The 18,985-nt window shown below is 41.9% G+C and overlaps 1 protein-coding gene across 1 annotated transcript in view; it reads left to right on the top strand.

Annotated features, from left to right (window-relative positions):
- Positions 1-18,054, top strand: part of KIF13B (kinesin family member 13B) — a 115,484-nt gene extending 97,430 nt beyond the window's left edge. Inside the window, exons 35-39 of the mRNA XM_026846379.1 lie at positions 679-796; positions 1,798-1,931; positions 11,501-11,563; positions 13,118-14,141; positions 17,387-18,054. Coding sequence (XP_026702180.1) covers positions 679-796; positions 1,798-1,931; positions 11,501-11,563; positions 13,118-14,141; positions 17,387-17,679 — 1,632 coding nt within the window. The 3' untranslated portion in view covers positions 17,680-18,054. The remainder of the gene's footprint in view (positions 1-678; positions 797-1,797; positions 1,932-11,500; positions 11,564-13,117; positions 14,142-17,386) is intronic.
- Positions 18,055-18,985: the final 931 nt, after the last annotated feature.

Below are 18,985 nucleotides of genomic sequence, written 5' to 3'. Positions count from 1 at the left end.
AGAGACACTCTCTGGCCAGTCACTTAGCATAATCATTGCAGATGAGTCTGTAAATGACTTTACATATCAAGATGATAGAGTTAGGAAAAAACCATTTGGTTACGTAGATTCTTGATGCTTGTGCACTGGTGTGAAATACTATCTTGGAGATTCTCTCTGTTAGCAATAGAGAAGTTGCAGTACTGCAGTTGCTTCCTCTTGACCTGATCAGCTTGTCCGCTAGGCACTGACATCCAGCCTTTAGGTCTAAGATCCTATTTCTTTTCCTGTTCAGAGCTCTGTCTGTCCTCATCCCTTCTCTCTGACACTCTACATCCAGCCTTCACTCATGACTGCTTCCAGAGTAGGTGCACAAAATATTAAAGAATTTTGGGCAGACTATTTTATTTTCACCTGGTTGTAATGTACTCAACTTCCAAAACACAGCTGTATAGTTGAGGGAAATACTACAGCTTTAAGGTCTATAAGTAGACTTTTTCCTGTGCCTCGATGCTGAGGGTGCTCATTGTTGCAGGACTGGGTGTTTCCACTAAAAATGCTTTTGGGGAAGGGTCTTTCCTCAGCTCTGTGCATTGTGAGCTTTGCAAAGGGGCTGCACAGGCTGGCATGCTATGTAAGTGTTGCTGTACTCTCACTGGTATGCTAAATTTGAAAAAAAATTTTTTTTTTTTCCTCTAGGGTCGATGGGAGAGTCAGCAAGATGTATCCCAAGGTGCCACAAATTCCAGTAGAGGCATTAGTCCATCTCGTACCTCTCTGTCAGGCTCTGGGCAGCAAAACCACTCTCCTGATCCGGGTAAGAATTTTCCTAAAGCCAAGACAACTTTCCTAAAAGTGCAGTGAAGTTGCCGCAGCTCTTGAATGTCAGATACAGCTGAGCTGCTTTCAGAGAGGCAGAGAGATTTCTTCTCCGGAGCAATGTCTTTGCAGGTCCCTCTCTGTGAACATTCAGCAGTTGTGGCTAAGTTACTCAGACTCTAGGCTATTCTAACTAGCCTTTCCTTTCAATCTGATACTAATTCTGCTGAGAGGTAAATGCCACATGTTAAAAATTGTCTAAAGATGCAGTCTTTATCTCAGTAGTTCAATTTCTACAGCCAAATTGAGTAAAACAGCAAAGTCAGTAAGGCTGCTAATGTTTTTAGAAAATAACCAGCAGTGGAACAGGATGGATATTTTGCAGCTAATGTGCCTAATACGTAACTGAGAGTGCAGAGATAAATAGTGATGTTTTATATACCTACCTAGGTTTTGTCAAGGGGGAGTAGTATAGAAAAAAATGCAGTATGAGTAAGGAGACTTGAATGCCCCTAACATCTTTTTCTTTTTCTTCACTTGGATCTTCTCATCTTTTACTTCCAGTAAGTTTTGTAATTGTTGTTAAAATTGTGTTGTATGGACATCCTTTTTTGATTTTGCTGCTTGCTTGGGTTTGTTTTTTTTCTGCTTCTGCAAGTTATAAAGCACTTTATGTTTCCAATTGTCCAATTGCAAACAACAAGCTTTTTCACACCATGTGATTTGGAAAAAAAAAAAAAAAAAATCTTCTGTATATTGGGGCCACAGATTAAGACCCACCCAAATCCATATGTCCCTTTCAAGGGAGGAGCCAGCCTCCGTGCTTTTCTGTATCTAATGCTTTGACTGCTGGAAGATGTCATCTTAGACTAAAATGATAAAGTTTTGTAATAATTTTTAAGGGGCGTTTGAATCAAGTTTGTTTTTTGGTTTTTTTTTTTTTCCTTGTCCTTTCCCAAAAGCATGACTGTTCTAATTTTTTTTTAATTTTTCCAACAGGTATTGGTAGCCTTGCTGCTTCCTACCTGAGTCCTGTAAAGTCCTTCGTGCCTCAGATGCCTAAGCTGCTGAAGTCTCTCTTTCCTGTTAGAGATGAGAAAAAGGGCAGGCAGACCTCTCCCCTTGCACAGCAGGTAAAAAAACGAAATCAAATAGGCTATGCAATAATATTGGCGAGTGGTGTTAGACTTGCTGGCAAAGTGCTGGTTTATACGTTGTTGCAGTGCAAACCAAGCTTTTAGTCATAGTAAAGCCTTGTGATGCATTTCCCCTCCATCCTGTCCAGAGATAGTGGAGCTGTTTAAACTTATTGATACACTCAGCCCACTTGGCTTTTTAGAAGTGCCAAGTACACTACCAGCATGATTTATGGTAATACCACTTGCAGCAACAATAGTAAAATTTATGAAGTGCACTTAGTGTTGTTTGTGTATTGCCAAGTGGAAAATGTAATTCTATTTTTAATTTGTTGTTTCATATACCATTCCCTCCCACCCCTCACCCCAGCTCATGTCACCTTTTATCTTCTGCTATATACTTTGGACAGTTGCTTTTGTTTGTTCTTTTATCTATTCCCCATGTCAAAGAAGCATTTGATTTTCTTTTTTTTTTTTTTTTTTTCACCTGCTTCAGGTGTGGCTTGTGTCCTCTGAGCAGTAGCTAGTGCGTGGTCAAGCTGACTAGAAAATGCTACTGGCTTTTAAAGAAAACAGATAAAATACAGAATCCCATTATAAATAAATATCATCTCCTTTATTTGAGAAGCTATAGTTTATTTACAGAGGAATAGTCTTCTGTAGTGTAAGTCTGGAATATTTAACAAGCTGTAATGAAAATAAATCTGGAGTCAGATCTTGTTGAAGTTTGCACAAGTGCATTCTGTCCATGCTTTGTTAACCATCCAGCTCGCTCTGCTGTCATCTTGTTCACTTGTCTGGAGTTCTGGAAGCACGTTACCTGTTAACTTAGACCTTTCCTCACCTCTTGACATGCAGACAAATGTTGTAAAGGAAATCTGCAAAACAAACCCTAAAATCCCCAAGCAGCTATTTTTTTTGCGGTTGGATCCAGACATTCTGTTCCATTGTTTGCTACAACTAAACTTACTGTTAGAAGAATGTCCCAGGACTACAGGAAGTTTTTTTTGTCATTGTAGAAGTACAGTGGACTATTAAATAAACAAACAGAACAAAAATAAATACACTAATACTTAAATATTTTTAAATTATGACAGACGTAGCGCAAATAAAAATATAGTATATTTAAAATATTTTTATTTTGGCTGTGGTTTTATTCTCTACAAAGTAATAAAAGGAGCAAATTTTACTCCTATATCTTCTCCAATTTAATTCTTTACATTTTCATGTTGCCTTTTGCTTACATCAGTCTTAGTGCTGAGACTGGAATCATATCAACTTACTCATCAATGAAATGTAGAGAATTAAAATTAAGACAGCGGCTTTCCTTAAAGGTATTTGGGTATCAAAAGATGCAAATAGGTGCTCTTTACAGTTGCAGTGAGAGCCTTTCACAACTTCTTGAATTCTTACTGAATCAATAAGTGCTGAGATTAGAAGCGAGGCCTAATTTCCTGCCTCTAGTCTAACCACCTGTTCCCACTCCTTCCCACTGTTCAAGATCAGTCTTGCATTATTTGTATTGAAGTCAGTTTTTAAACTACAAAGACACCTATGTTAAGAGATTTTAATTTGTATTAAGGAAACTCGATCAGATCATGATCACAGCAGATTTTAATAGGAGGCAATGCTATTTCTTCTTTGTTTTAAAAAATATAAAAGCTAATATATAAACAGGAGTGTGTGGTGTTTTAACGCTTGGTTGCATTGGAGAGCAACCTAAATTTTTCCATCACCGCTGGCTCTGTATAATAAAAGGAAATCTTAAAATTATTTGCTACTTTTAGTTTTACAATAGAACAGGTATTACAAATATCCCTCACTGGTTTAAGAGGTTTTATAGATATTCTTTGCAGCTCTATCAGTACGGAGACAGGGCTGCTTCACTTCTGTTAGCAATCACAGGGCACAGAAAAGAGAGCAAAAATTGAAGGAACTGCTACAGAATTAGCTACAGCCGCCTCTGCGCAGCACAGAAAAATAAATACCTGCTGCTGTAGCAAGGCTGGCTTTAAGATCATAAATATCATGTCTCATAATCTTTCTTGCTGTTTCTTTATAATGGCCTGATGATGCAAATGTGGCCAGAAGAATTTAAATGGTGGCGGTGATGAATGGCTATTGTACTCGGTGGATGATGGGGCTGCTGTGGGGGTCAGTGTTTGGCAATCAGCTTTAACACCTTATCGCTAACCTGCCAGAGCGAGACGGCCAGCTAGTAATTCTTGCATAACTGTAGTAAACTACGCGATGGAGAGGACACGAAAAATTATATTTCTGAGTCTCAGAAGATACAGAACAGTGCATCTTAGTTCTGCAGAAGAATAAAACTTCAATACGCAGTGGCAGGGGACATAAATGAATGCGCAGGGTGAGAGTAGGTGGTAAAGTACAACAAATGTAAAGGAGAGGTGAAGCTAAAAGGGTATTTCACCTGTAATTGCAGAAGAATCTGACCCCTAACTGGCAACTGATGGACTTCTGTTGCTGTAAACAACAAATTGGGAGAGCTAGGCTCAGCAATAGAAATTACCAAAGGAACGCTTTACAAAGAAAATGGAAGGATCTAAATCATCCTTTCCTGGCTAAAAGCAAACGAGCAGATAGATAATAACAGGTGTTTGAACATAAATACCAAAAAGCTAAGTGGATCAGTTTATTACTTTCGCCTGGTTCATCAGACAACTACAGTGAAAGAGAATTTCCCAAGTCCCTGTCAAGCTCACTTTTCAGTGCTTATCTGTTACACTATTTGAGAGTACTTAATTATCTAATATCATTTAAACCCATTCTGGAAAAACGCTGGTGAACCGTCTTGAATTGGATGGCTAACCCAGCTGTTACATTAAACCTCCAGTATGTTGTAGTTAAATTACCAGGGTTAGATGGCTGTGCATCTCTGCAGAAAGCATCATAGAACCACAAAATGGTTTGTGTTGGAAGAGACCTCAGAGATCATCCAGTCCCACTCCCCTGCCCCAGGCAGGGCCACCTTCCACTAGCCCAGGTTGCCCAAAGCCCCGTCCAACCTGGCCTTGAATCAGATTTGGTTTGTTGCACCTTGTAGGCAGGGTCTTACGGCTAAGTTGATTGTTAGTGCTTCTGAGCATCATTTCCAAGGGAGTAGTACTTAACCTTTTTTTAAGTTTATCACTGAAGTTTGTCATGACCCGGCAGCTCTCTGAGCTGTGTTACCAAATCTCTGTGTGAGTAAACAGAAGATGCAGTTCTGATCGCTTGTTCCGAAAACACCCTTTTTTATTTTAGAAGCTTTTTATTTCAGTCATAGGCCGTTGCTTAGGCTGGCACCAACCTGAAAGTAAGCGAATACGTACAGAAGTTACCTTAACAAAACGCTTTTTCCCAGTGCTGTTTGTGTTTATAGTCAGTGGTTGCCTGAGTTTCAAAAATGCAGAGACATTCCAGTCAAGGTGGTGGCAGCTAACAAAATTGCTGTCTTTGACCTTCTGATGCAAGTTTAGTAACTAATCTGGAGAATAATGAACCGCAATTAATGAAATCTGCTCTCGTATTCAAGTGTGTTTCTCAGACAGCACATAAAATAATTGAAAGAACTTCCTGCTCTCTAATTAGTTAGATTGAATTAATTTGGCATAATAGGATTCTTTATGTAACTAGCAGAATGGCTTCCGATGAAGCTGTTTATGTACCTAAAAGATTGGTTTCTGATGAAGCTGTTTATATACTTTAAGTTAGAAAATGCCTATTTTCTCCATTATCTGATGCCTTTGAATTAATTGCCAGTAGTCTGTAAATAAAAAAAGCCAACAGTTTAAACCTTTTTGGATTGCTACAATTGCTTTTTATTTTCCTAGTCTATCCTTTAAAAAGCTTAGTACCGCAGTGTGCAAGATTTAAAGCTTTACCAAACCTTATTATTGCTGAGAGAGAAAAGTTTAAAATACTTGTGTAAAATATGCAGGTGGCTGGAGAATCGGAGTTTCATCTATCTGTGCTTAATGATATTATGTACATGCTCTTGAAGCTTGTCTTTTTTATTAACACGCTGAGGCTTTTATAGTGTGCACCAAGCAGAATTACTGTTCTTTACCTTATGACCCTGTTGATCTCCAGGAACTGCCCGTGTAATTACATTTTAGGGCATCATTGGGTGCTGCCATTAAAAATGTACATATTAAATTTCAGTTTCTGTTTTTTGACATTGCTGTGGCAGAAGCACATTCCTCTGACCAATGTGCATTTGGTAAGTGGATTTTGGTCACCTTCATACTCGAGAACCTTGTTGTATTCTCAAATGTCTTTTTGTTAGCACATGGCTTAAATAAGAGAACTTGAGTCACAGCTATCTTAAAAAAAACAAAAAAAAAAGCAAACCCAAAACCCAAACCAACCACAACTCTGCATTTCCATGTGCTAATGTAATTCATTTTTGGTTTGTGGTATAGAAATGCAGACATGTGACACGTGGAGAGGGCAGCTCTCAATTTTTTTCTCTTTCACCTTCTCATGCAGACATAGTAATTAATCTTAAAAAATAATGAAAAGCAGTTAATGAAAAGCTATCTAAATAGACAAAAGCCTTTTTCTGGCAGTGCATTAAAAAATAACAGTTTTGTGGATGTGCGTGGTGCATAGTATAATTGCTAGAACTGACATTCCTTAATCAAATGTAAATAATGTGGCCTCAGAGAACCTTCTTAAAAATCTCGAAGGCTTTTTTCAGAGTTTCAAATAAAGAATCGTTTGGGTGCTATAATCAGCATAGCTCAACAGATCCTCTGTGGCCAGCTGAGCTCATATGTGTCTGGTTCTTGTGACTGAGTTGTTAGTGTTTTGATTTCTTTCTGAGTTCAGTTTTTCGCTATCATCCTCCTATAAATAGTTTTTAATGAGAATGGGTATGGAAAAATGGGGTTTAAAGTTCTTAGAGCAAGCCACCGAAACTTCTTTATGAACTAACTTGAAAATGGTTATGAATTACCCTTTTAATCTGCTCAGACCTAGGAATGAAGTAATTTAACTCCATAGAAAATGGTGTAGTTAATTTTGCATAAAGTATATTAGAAATGTGGAATTCAGAAGTATTATTACAGGCTGAAATGTTCCACATATGGAAGGGGGAATAAGAGGGGCTTGTTTAGGTTAATATTTAAACACACAGTGTCTTTAGTGAAGACAAAAAACCCAACAAACTAACTTGTACTGGGTTTCAGATCTTTTAGAATGCAGGAGATTTTATATTTGAGCGATAAATGACTTCAGAATGATTTTGAAATTGAGGACAGCGAGGAATATTGTTGGGGGGACCTTTTTAAAATGAAGGACCTTTTTAAAATGGATTCAATTCTTTTTGGCTATGTACTAGGGGGATTCAGAATTCTTACTGCATTGCTGTGTGTGTGTCTTGTTGAAAGTATTTTATCCCAAGTGCTCAAAACTGATTTAAATCTACACTTCATGAAGCAACTGTTATGCCCTGCTGCAGAAGTTCCCAATAGCTGCTTTTATAATGGTGATGTGAGCATAATACCATCAGTGTGACAGTCCTTGAGCTCAGTCATTCCTATCTGCGGATGGTAAAGCTTAGACAAGAGCAGTGGACGTTTTCTGATAATGCCCTTTTAGGATTACATCAGCTATAACCTTGGCTAGACCATTTGTGGAGCTCGGAGGATAATCTTGTACATGCTGGCCCTGTTCTGTTAACCGCCACTGAACTTTCTGTGTGTTGGGTGCTAACATCGAAGGATTTTCATCCCGTGACATGCAGTCAGAAGGCTTTGTACTGAAGTCATCAGTCGCCATTGTCAGGGGCGTTTTACAAAATGTTTAACGACGTTGAAATGCCAACTGTGTTCTTCTGAGCTCGCTGAAGAGGTTCCCATTTTATATATATATATGTAATGGTATGAAAAATAGTTCATTTAGGACTAATTTTGGTGCTTAAGTGGGGTGATACACACATTTTCTTTTCCAGTTCAAACTCGCCAGCATACCAGGTTGGTCTCCAGGTTATGCTAATCAATAGTAACTACATGACTTTTGGTCACCTCAAAGTACATGCACAGCAACCTCTTGTCAGACCAGAAAACACACACTCTTAGAAATCCTTATAAACTCACTGTGCAGAGTAGCAGCTCTTAGGAAAAAGACAATTTTTGTTCTACAAAGATTCAAAGATGCTTTAAAGTGAATCGCTTTCATGTTCTGTCTTACTCTGTATCTTGTCAGCTTGGTTGAAGAAATTGTGCCAAAAATTATCACTGTAAAAGGGTCATGTTTTGCCATCGGGTAAATATATATGTCTAGTTTAGCAGTCACTATCTACAAACGTTTAATGACAGAATTTGGCTCCCAGTTCAGAAATATTTTTCATCCAGTAAATGTCTTCACAGATAGTCAAACACATTGTTTTCAGTATATCTCCCCCCCCTCCCCCCAGTAACTTGACTACGTTTCATAACAAAGATTTGCTTTAGTACCCTTGCTACCCCAGCGAGGGTGTTTCTGCCCATCTGTTTCTTGTCAACACCAAAGTTGGGCAAGTGCCACTTCTCATAATTGCTTTTTTCTCTCCACGTTTTTCTGAACATTGCTTGGCAAAGTTATTGTAGTTTTGAGATTTGTCATCCTTTCAGGAGGATAACTTGATGAGGAGTGATTAAAGTGTAACGTTTTTCTTTCTTTTGTTATTTGATATCAGTCAGATTTTTAGATTTCATGGATTTACAGGCTGTAAGACTGAAGGTTTTTGAGAGATAAAAAAACCCAAACACACACTTTCTTCTGTTTATTGTTTTAAAGGGAGGAAAGGAAATCAAAGAAACTGAGAAATATCTTTAAATACTTTTTCTTAACTCCAATTCTGAGTGCTTGTTTCTGGATAACAATGCTAGACCTCAGCTTCCCTCACTTCCCGGAGATGGCACGTATACTGGGAGAAAATGGGGCAAAAAATCAAGTTGTGTTATGGTGCCAGTGTGAGAGCTTGGAGCTGGCTTTAGTGCCTGATACAAGCTCTGCTGAAAAAGACTGTTTCCCCTGCTACATCAGCTCCCACACAGTAGTGTGGAAGCAAAAAGGACAGTGTTTTTTCCTTTGCGCAACCTTTCTGAGATGCCAAAACGCAGTGCTTTTAGCATTGGAGCATGGAGATATTTAACTGGGATAATTTGAATTCAAGAGCCTTGGCTTCTCCCTGAGGTTCAGCTGCACCTCTGCAAAAGGTTTAAAGTGCCTGCCTAGGGATTAGCCCTAATGCCTTGTGACTACAGATACTTTTTTCATTAAAAGGTGATGATATTTAATAGCTTGGCTTTGCACTCCCCAGATGGACCAACCCATGGTTCAAAGATGGTTGAAGAGGAGGGAATAAGTGTTCTGCCAACTACTCTGCTCCCTTTAACACCATGATAAGCTTTTATTAAACCTAAGATTTGCAGGGTTTTCTCCTAAGAAAGGTAATCCCTTTCCTCTCTAGTCTTTGTTAACGTGAAACACTTGGCTGTTATGACAATCAAGCTATCCTTGCATGTCTGAGTTAATATTTAGGATGAGTCTGAGTACTCACACACCTCATTGCTCTAAGCTACCTCTGGATGCGGTCTCAAGTCAGTACTACAGTTGTTTTCAGATTCATACTTTTGTCTTAGAAGGTTGCTACTTTATTCCAAAGGAAGGTGAAGTTCTGGAGGTGTCTGAAAACCACTGGATCACAAGCCCTAAAGCTCTGTTTATTTTTAGGCCTCGTTGATTTGTTCTGATTCGGGTCACCATCTGCTTCCTGGAGCTCCAGTGCATGTCCTAGTGAGGATCTCAAAATGCTAATACCTTGTGCACCCAAAATAGAGCCAGTTTGCTCTGAACCCCACTTCAGTGGTGTAGGTTCTATTAGCAAGTTTAATGACAAGCAAAGCTCTCTTCTCCTGCTTTCTATTATTGAATTGAAGCTATAACATCTTAAAAAATTTATTTTGATCCACTGTGAACCTGTTGGGGTTTTTGTCTGTCTTTTGTCTCTTTTATATTTTACCTTGATCAACTCTGTTTTTATTTAATGTCTGGCAATCTCTGGATAAATAATAGCTGTTCTTTTCTCCCGTGTTGATTTATTTTGGGGATAGGATTAGTCATATTCCTGCTTTACTGTACTTAGAAGGGATGCAGGAGAAGAGTACCTTACTCTTAAGCTGGAAAGTTTCGGTTCTTTAAACAGATTGTTGAAATCTGGAAGTAGCTGTCTGTGTATTTCAACAGAAGGAGTTCTCAAGTCCCTTGGAGAAAAAAAGAAGAAAAAAAAACCAAAAACAGACTGCTCCCAAATTGTGTAATATGTCACCCTTAAAGAGCTCTTTCCCTGAAATTATGAATCTGCACTTGCAGTATGTTATTTAACAGTGCTAAAGAGAGATGTTTCTGCCTTCTCCTCTCTCCTTTCTTCATGCTTCCCTTTCCCAAGGTTCTCCACTGAACTGGTGGTCCCTTTCCCTCCTGTGTCAACAGTGCGTGACAGCCCAAGTTGACAGCTTGGCCTAAGAGTTATAGTCAAGTGTCACAATTCGCTGTTAAAGTCTGAGGAGAGTGATTATTTCAAATCTTAACATAAAAACCTGAATACAGAGCAACTGAAAGACATTTATTGTCGTTGCCTTCGTATCAAGCCCCATGATCTAATAGAGAAGAAGATACTGTCGTAACACAAGTGGTTCTTCTAGCACGGGACCAGTGTGTTGTGGTTAGCAAATGGCATGTGTAGTCGTCACATAGAGGTGGAGAGGTTGGTGCTGGGCTCTGCTCCCAGGGGATCAGGGACAGGACAAGAGGGAACGGCTGGAAACTGCCCCAGGGGAGGGTCAGGCTGGGCAGGAGGAGAAAATGTTTCCCAGCAAGAGTGGTCCGAGAGTGGAACAGGCTGCCCAGGGAGGGGGGAGTCCCCATCCCTGGGGGGGTTTCAGGGCCGTTGGGATGAGCTGTGGGGGGATGTGGGGTAGGGGAGGACTTTGTAGAGTCAGGCTGAGGGTTGGACTCGATGATCCCAAGGGGCTTTTCCTACCTCAGTGATTCTGGGATTCTGTCACTCTAGCAGGCAGTGGTGATGCCCGCTTTGAAAAGAGGATGCACAGATCTCATTTCTGGTTTCCTTTTTGAGTTAAAGCGAACAGTGCTAAAAGCTCAACTGAACTAAGATACTGGAAATGGAGAAAGAGTTTTGGAGATGGACTGAAGCTGAGGATTTCGCTAGCCAGACCAGCGTAACCTCAGATCTCTTTGTCATCTGGTTGCTCAGTGGGCTCTCTTTGACCAACTGCCTAAAAGAAAACTTTGTACATTGTGAATTTGTACTTGTAGCTGCTTATCTGTTAAAATTCAGGGATGCCTTGGTTAAGGTTTTTACGCCTTCAGAGTGTGGCATCAGAATGCAGTAAAGTAGCAATCCTCCCTCCTTTTGTGACAAAGGTTTGCTTGTGATTCCATCCAAAAATTCAAATATAAGTTTTAATGTTTACCAGTTTGACAGTATTTAATCCTTTAAGTGAATGATGCTCTGTGTTTTTGTTTTGTTGTTTTGTTTTTTATTCCTGCAGACTGTCCCACGAATTATGGTTCAGTCTGCCAGTAGTGATGCCAGTGCTGCAAAGATAAAACAGGTAAACACCTCCCAGGATGTGATGATACAATTTACATACTCACTTGCCTGGAAACCAGAGGAGATAAAAGCCACTGCTGGGTTAGCTCCTTAAAAAACCTGTTGCACTTCTACTGTTGATTCACTGTGAGACAATTAAAAGCAGTGTGTGTTGTTGTGTTTTGTTAGGTCCTGGTAAAACCTCCCCTTATATTGTGGTTATACTTTCATATTTGAAAGCCTGGTTAATCATATGATTGCATTAGCAGTTAACTAGCTAAAATTTAGCGGTTTTGCTGCTTTAAAAGGCAAATTGCTAGGCTCTGGTGCTTTCTATAAACAGAACGTGTCTGTTATTCTGAGTGTTGAGCTTAATTCTCATTTTTAAATTTCAAGCCAATTCATGATATCAGCGTGAAGAAAAGGCTCTTGCTAAGCTGGAGAGAAAATAGACCGTATGATCTCCCACAGTTCAGCAGAACTTCAGTCTTATGAATAGCAAATCAGCTTTCTCCCACTGTGCTTTTATTGTCTTAGTAAAACGTGTGTTATCTGAACTCTTAAAAGGGAAAACCCAAAGAAAGAGCAGAGCTCCAGAGTCCACGTGCACGCCATCCTCTCCATAGAAAAGCTAAAAAGATGTCTTTAATCTACAAGAATATTTAAAAAAACTTTTCTGTATTACATTTCACTTAGCAATAGCAAGCTAGCCTTTGGTTCTGAAATTCCTGTAATTCAATCAAATCCCTGTTTCTTCAAATGCCACTTAAGTTTCCAGTGGAAAAGGCACTTCCGAGTAAGGTGAAAATCCTGTAGTTTGGGACACCTAACCACTAGATGGGATAAACCACAAAATTTTGAAGAGTAAACAAAAATACAGGCCTGAGTTAAGACAGGATATGTTCAAAACTGCTGTCCTCCAACCACTTTTTTTTTTCCCTTCTTCATAATAGCAGCCTCCTCCCTCCCTCCCAAAGAGATTTAGAGACATCCTAATCTTTTAGAGTACATGTGCTGGCAAAAGATATTGATCTATCAGATTTAGTAAACTTTACAGCCAAGAAATACATCACTAAAATGGGCTGTTAATCTCATGAGGTGCAGTTAATTTCATACTCTGAAAGTGTGTGGTGCTGGCGGCATTGAGGTGGGAATGGCATTTGGAAACGGGGACATAAATGACAGTTTAGTTGGAGAGGCATGATTTATCAATCGTGAGAGTTAAGCCAAATAACTGTGAGAGACTTATAGATCATGGCTGTTTCACATTTCATATAAATCCTGCTATTCAAACACCAAATGACCATTCCTGTAATATAAATAATTTTTCAGTAAATATTGGGGAACGTATTTCTTTTGGTTGACACTTTTCTTATTAATGGAAGAAATGAGCTGACAATCCTACCAGGTTTGCAAAGCTGACTTCGGATCAGCTTGCATCTTTGGGAGATTGCAGCTACGCAGGGATTTAGATAAGCTGAAGACCTTAGTACGTCCCAGAGACCTTGTATCTATCCTTTTAGCCCAGAGATTTTGGATAACAGAGCTCCATGGTCCTTATCCTCTTCTGTTTCAGATTAACCAAGAGGAAGCGGGGAAACAGCCACTTGAAACTGCAGCACAGACAGCTGAGGTGGACAAGAGTCAGGAAAAGACACCCAAAGTGCCTTTGCAGCAGCCCACGGGAGACACCCCGGCACAGGACTCCCAGGAAGGACCTCCAAGTCCTCTGAGTGAAGCCTCCAGTGGGTACTTCTCTCACAGTGTCTCGACAGCCACCCTCTCTGAAGCCCTCGCAGCAGGAAGCGATGCTGTGGCTCAAGCAGGAGGTCAGGTGCCCGCAGTGAGTGACTTCCCAGCTCCCACTGCAGCTCAGGTCTCTTCTTTGGACATGCCAGGGCACTCAGACAGTTCTTCAGAAAGCTGTCTCAGCGCTAAGAGAGAGAGTCCACATGCCTCCAGCCTTCAAAGTGCTCACTCAAGACCCAAAGACAGCACTGAAGTGAATGGAAATGATGCTATGAAATCAAAATCTTGCACATCTCCTGTGACTCAAAGCGAGCAGGCAAGTGATGCCTCTGTAGCCACTGATGTAAAAACCTTTCTCTCTACCTCCACTCCAAAGAAGGAGTTGTTATCCAAACAATCAATGGAGTCAGCAGGACAAGCTAGGAAAAAAGAAATGGCTTCTGGGGCTTCAGAACAGGGGTTTTCCAAACCACAGATTCTTCCTGACCAATTGTCCTCACCTGGCATTCCAGCTTCCCCCTTCAAAATCCAGAAAGTCAAGACATCAGAGCTGAAGTCCTTCACAAGCATGCTGGGGACAGATCCCATGTCTTCACTAAACACAGAAGAGCAGCAAGAAGGAGAAAAGAGCACGTCTGCTGCCCGTGGACTGAACCATAACGGGTCAGAGATGGCAGAAGAAAAACTGGAGGTGACTTCTGACTCTGAAGATGCCAGTGAAATTCCTGAGTGGCTGAAAGAGGGAGAATATGTCACCGTTGGCGCAAATAAGATGGGCACTGTTAGATACATCGGGCCCACAGACTTTCAGGAGGGAACATGGGTTGGTGTCGAACTGGATTTACCTTCAGGTAAAATAATGATCTAGGCTGGGTGTAAAGCAGACGGGATGTCAGAGTTTGCAGTGCTCATTTTTATGCCCCTTTTTGATGAGGAGGGGTTTCATTAGCCGTTACTGGGTTCATTTTGAGACAGGAAATAGTAAAGATCTTTCCCTGCTCTTATCTTTTTCCAGTCTGCCTAGTCTGACTGACCTCTGACTGAACTGTGTGTCCCTTTTCAGTTATTTCCTTGGCTTCTCAGAATGGAGGTGGGGATCAGGATTGCTTTTACAGTGCAGCTCAGTAAAGCTGTAGTTGCACGAGACACTCCTTGTGTCCAAAGATCATCAGGGCTTCTGCTCTGAGCTTGAAGGTGTCCAAAACACAACAGGGATTCAAATGAGCAAAGGAACATTTAGACTAAATAAGTTGCAGAGTCTCTTTAACAGGTTAACTAGTCTTTCACAGGCTATTTTAAAATAAGCTGTAAAATTTCAAAAGACTGACTGTGTGTGTGTGTGTGTCTATGTATCTCTATGTGTGAAAACCAGTAGGAAATAATCATAACGTTGACCACCAGGACACAGAGATGATTTGAGGTTTCTTGCAGCTTCTCATTTGTCGTTCCTGTCTGACTCTTACCTGTACAACAATAGACTTTGCAGAATTTAGGCTGTAATACATGTATTTTGGAAACTAGGGTGCTGTTCCCAGGGAAGCTCTGTTCATATGTGCTGTTGTAGCATGATATGGAAAAACTGACTTTAGCATAAGATGAAAGAAAGATGATGGCTGGCATTTGTTCTCTGCTGGAGCCCCAGGCTTCATAGACTCCTTTCTTCTGCGAGTTCATGTCCACTTTCCTGGGACTCATTTTCTCCAAGAGTAGGCAGGGTTGGGGGAAGGCAGGGCGTGCTAGTGGAAAATCCAAGAGACAAGCAGTAGATAGGGCTGTCTTTGATAGTTTGAGAGGGTTTGGTTTACCCAGGGCACATAAAGCTCCTTATTTAAATCCTTTTAACCAAGCTGTAGCTTTCCAGGTCTGCAGTGCAGGCTCTGTTTGGTGAATCAGCATGTCCCAGGGAGTTGCCCACACTCGCCTGCTGCACGCTTCCCTGGGATTGGAGCCGTTCACCGAGATAAATACTGTGTCAAGGATCCAGAACTCTCATTAAGTGAGCAGTTATCTTCTCTGCGCATGGTGTGCTCATAAAAGCTAAACTGGATGGTGTGTTTTCAGCTGGTTTCAAAAAACTCTCTGGAGTTTGCCATCCTGGAAAGCAAACTGTAGCTCTAATCCCTTTGAAAGTTGTAGACCCAATTCAGTCCTGAATTCACACTCTATTTTAAAAAAAAGAAAAAAAATATATATTTACAGATTCATTTTAGTTTTGGAAAATCACCTTCCCTCCCAGTCTGGCTACTCTAGTCCACAGTGCTAATTCTGTTAAGCTGTTTGCATGTAGCCAGTAAGCCTCAGCTTTGCTGCCCGTGGAAGAGTCAAACAGCTACAAAATTTTTGGTCTGTTGGACTCAACTGCTGATGTTACTGGATATTTTTTCCCCCTTCTGTTTCCACACAAGGATTAAGTCCCTGACATGTTGGAGTGTAACTGTTTTCTAGCACATCTGGAGCTTCACTTGAGAAATACGGTCACAAACTTGTATCTTTGTCACACTACAAACAAGTCCTTGGCCACGTGAGGGTATATTGGACCCAACGTGGTAATGGTGTAGAGAGAAGGAAACACCTGTAAAACAAAAGGAGTGACCTTATGTCATTAAAGAGCTGTTGTCTTCTTTTGCCTTCCCTTTACAGATGGGAGTGGTCTCTGCCCCACTACTCAGAACAGTGATTGTGAGAATTTTAAATTATATAAAGGGAGAAATAGAAAGAACTCAACAGCTTCAGCATAAAGAAATTATTCTTTCTGTTCTGTGAAGGTTTTATGACATGGAAAGAGCACGTTTTCTCAACAACAGACTCTCCTAAACTCGGAAAACCAAAAGCTCTTTGAACTGTCTTTTTTTCTTCCTTCCTGGTAGTTTGTGAATGCATCTGTTGCTAAACTGATTATTTAAGACTTTTGGTGAAATTAAAGAATTCTGCTGAACAGTGGGGAGGAAGAATAAGGTGGAGTGTCCCATCAGACTAACTGTCTCCGTGCAGTGGCTTTGCTGGGGTTCAGCAGTGAGCTATACTGGTGTCACTGGAGCACCAGCCTGCAGGAGCCACCTGAGTCAAGACCAACCTTCCGCTGTCGCAGGCAGCTGCTTCCTCTAATCTTACAATTTTATCAAGTTCAGCTATAAAACCAGCTGACTTATCTTCACTTTTCACATAATCATAGAATTAACTAGGTTGGAAAGGACCTTGAAGATCATCCAGTCCAATCATTAACCTAACATTGACCGTTCCCAACTCCCCCAGATCCCTCAGCGCTGGCTCAGCCCGACTCTTCAACCCCTCCAGGGATCCCGGGGACTCCCCCCTGCCCTGGGCAGCCCATCCCAACGCCCAACAGCCCCTTCTGCACAGAAATCCTTCCTCAGAGCCAGCCTGACCCTGCCCTGGGCAGCTTGAGGCCATTCCCTCGGGGCCTGGCGCTGGCTCCTTGGCTCCAGAGACTCATCCCCCCTCTCTGCCCCCTCCTGGCAGGGAGTTGCCGAGGGCCAGGAGGTCTCCCCTCAGCCTCCTCTGCTCCAGACTGAACCCCCCAGTTCCCCCAGCCGCTCCCCAGCAGACCTGTGCTCCAGACCCTGCCCCAGCTCCGTTGCCCTTCTCTGCCCACGCTCGAGTCACTCAATGGCCTTTTTGGGGTGAGGGGCCCAAAACTGAACCCAGGAATCGAGGGGCGGCCTCCCCAGTGCCGAGCCCAGGGCTCAGATCCCTTCCCTGTCTCTGCTGGCCATGTTAGCGCTGACACAAGCCAGGATGCCGTTGGCCTCCTTGGCCCCCTGGGCACACTGCTGGCTCCTGTTCAGCCAGTTGTCCATCAACACCCCCAGGTCCCTCTTTTGTGGGAAGGCTGCTCCCACTTCTCTACTCGTCTGGTAGTTGGAAGACTTGTCTTTATATCAGTAAGTGTACCAGCTTTGTCCTCTAGTGCCCGTAGCACGCTCTCCTCCTGGGTGTTTGCCTTCACAGTGTACTCACAGGACACAGTCGTTCTCCCTTTCAGCATTTTCTTCTTCTGGTATCCTCCTAGTAGCACACCGTACGCATGGGATAAAAACCATTTTGTCCATCATCTTTCTTTCTCTTCTTGTCAAAGGTAAGAATGACGGCTCGATTGGAGGGAAGCAGTATTTCAGATGCAACCCAGGCTACGGATTGCTGGTGAAACCAGGCAGAGTTAAAAAGGCCACGGGACCGGCAAGACGGCGCAGCACCGGCTTGAGGTTGCAAGGAGGAGCCGCCGCTGAGAACAGGAAGAGCAGCAACTTCTCCGGGTCAGCCTCCAACCTGGCTTCACTCACAGCCCTGGCGAAATCAGAAGGAGGATCCATGCTGCGGCTGGAGAAGAGCCAGAAAAACGCAGAGAACAGGAAATCCTGGGCAAACTGAGACAGCCCTACCCACCGCAGCAAACGCCGCGCGACGCAGCCAGGGGAAGCTCAACCATCCATGTGAACTTCTGGTTTGTGGCAAACACTAATGAAGGTTGTTTGTTTGTTTGTTTGTTTTCCTCCCTCTGCTTTGGGTGATTGACATGTTAATTCTTTGCCTTGTCATGGTGCTGGATCTTCGTCCTTCGTTTCCTGTTACAAATTGTGACGCTTCAGGGTACGACGGACGGCAGGCGGTGGGTGGGTGTAAGCTCTGCTCTGTTCCACCTTTCAGAGAAGGAAGAGATGTATAAATTGTTCAAATTATGGCTTTCCAATAGCTATAAAATACTACCCACACACTGGTGCATCTCTCGGTGTGACTGGCAATTCTAAAAAAAAAACCCCAAAACAAAAAACAAAACCCAAACCAAAAAACAACTCCCCCAAATAACAGTTCTTTTCTAATTTCATAAGAGCTGTTTCCATGTCACATACTTGGTGAAAGGGCAAAGTTATATTGATTCCAGACAGGCAGAGAAGCAAACGTAAAACTTTTATTTGGAAATAAAGAACCCCCGAGCCCCTTTATTTAAAAAAACAACAGCTTTTTGGTGATGTGACCTGGGACCAGTTGGGACCAGTGCCTGTTTTCATTACTGTCCTGTTGTCCCTCTGTCCTTCCATGGAAATCAGCACAATCTTTCTAGCTGATTTGTTGGGGACAGGAGAAGGCCTGTGACCCACTCTGTCATATTTTTGATCCCTTCTTTTTAGGAAAGAGGGGAGTTGAGTGAATTTGCTGTCTAATCTATTTAACATACGCTCTCACTGCGACAGGATCCCCTCTCCCACTTACCCCAAAGTGTCAGGACCTTCTTCTTGTTGGTTCTGCCCTCTGGCCCAAGAAGGTTTTTGCAGAGATCTCGGCACTTCAGTGCTTCAATCCTCCACCCAGCCTTCGGATTTTTACCAGTTATACAAAGCAGAGGGTCGCTGTCCTCGTAATGGGATTAATCCAGTCTATTTATTTTTATTTATTGTTTTAAAATACGATGAAATGTTTGCGCTTTACAATCATCCACCGCCTGACGTTGCACAGAGGAGCCCCACTAGCACCCTGCTGAGCATCCATCCGAGGAGGAGGTGCCTCCCTCGCCAGCTGAACCGTCCTAGCGGCGCGCGAAAGCACAGCTGAGGAGTCGTCCCCCAAAACTGATCTCTCTCTTGAAAACGGGAGGTTTGGGCTGGCTTTTATAAAACTTGGTTTTATTTTTGGTAACCCCTTACGAGTTTTTTAACTGCCTGTGGCACAGATGCTCCAT

The sequence above is a fragment of the Athene cunicularia genome (genome assembly GCF_003259725.1).
Source record: "Athene cunicularia isolate RWA chromosome 3 unlocalized genomic scaffold, athCun1 chr3_part1, whole genome shotgun sequence".
In the NCBI taxonomy this organism is placed as follows: Eukaryota; Metazoa; Chordata; class Aves; order Strigiformes; family Strigidae; genus Athene; species Athene cunicularia.
Note: the sequence above shows the minus strand (reverse complement) of the source record. Positions and strands in the feature narration are given on the sequence as shown.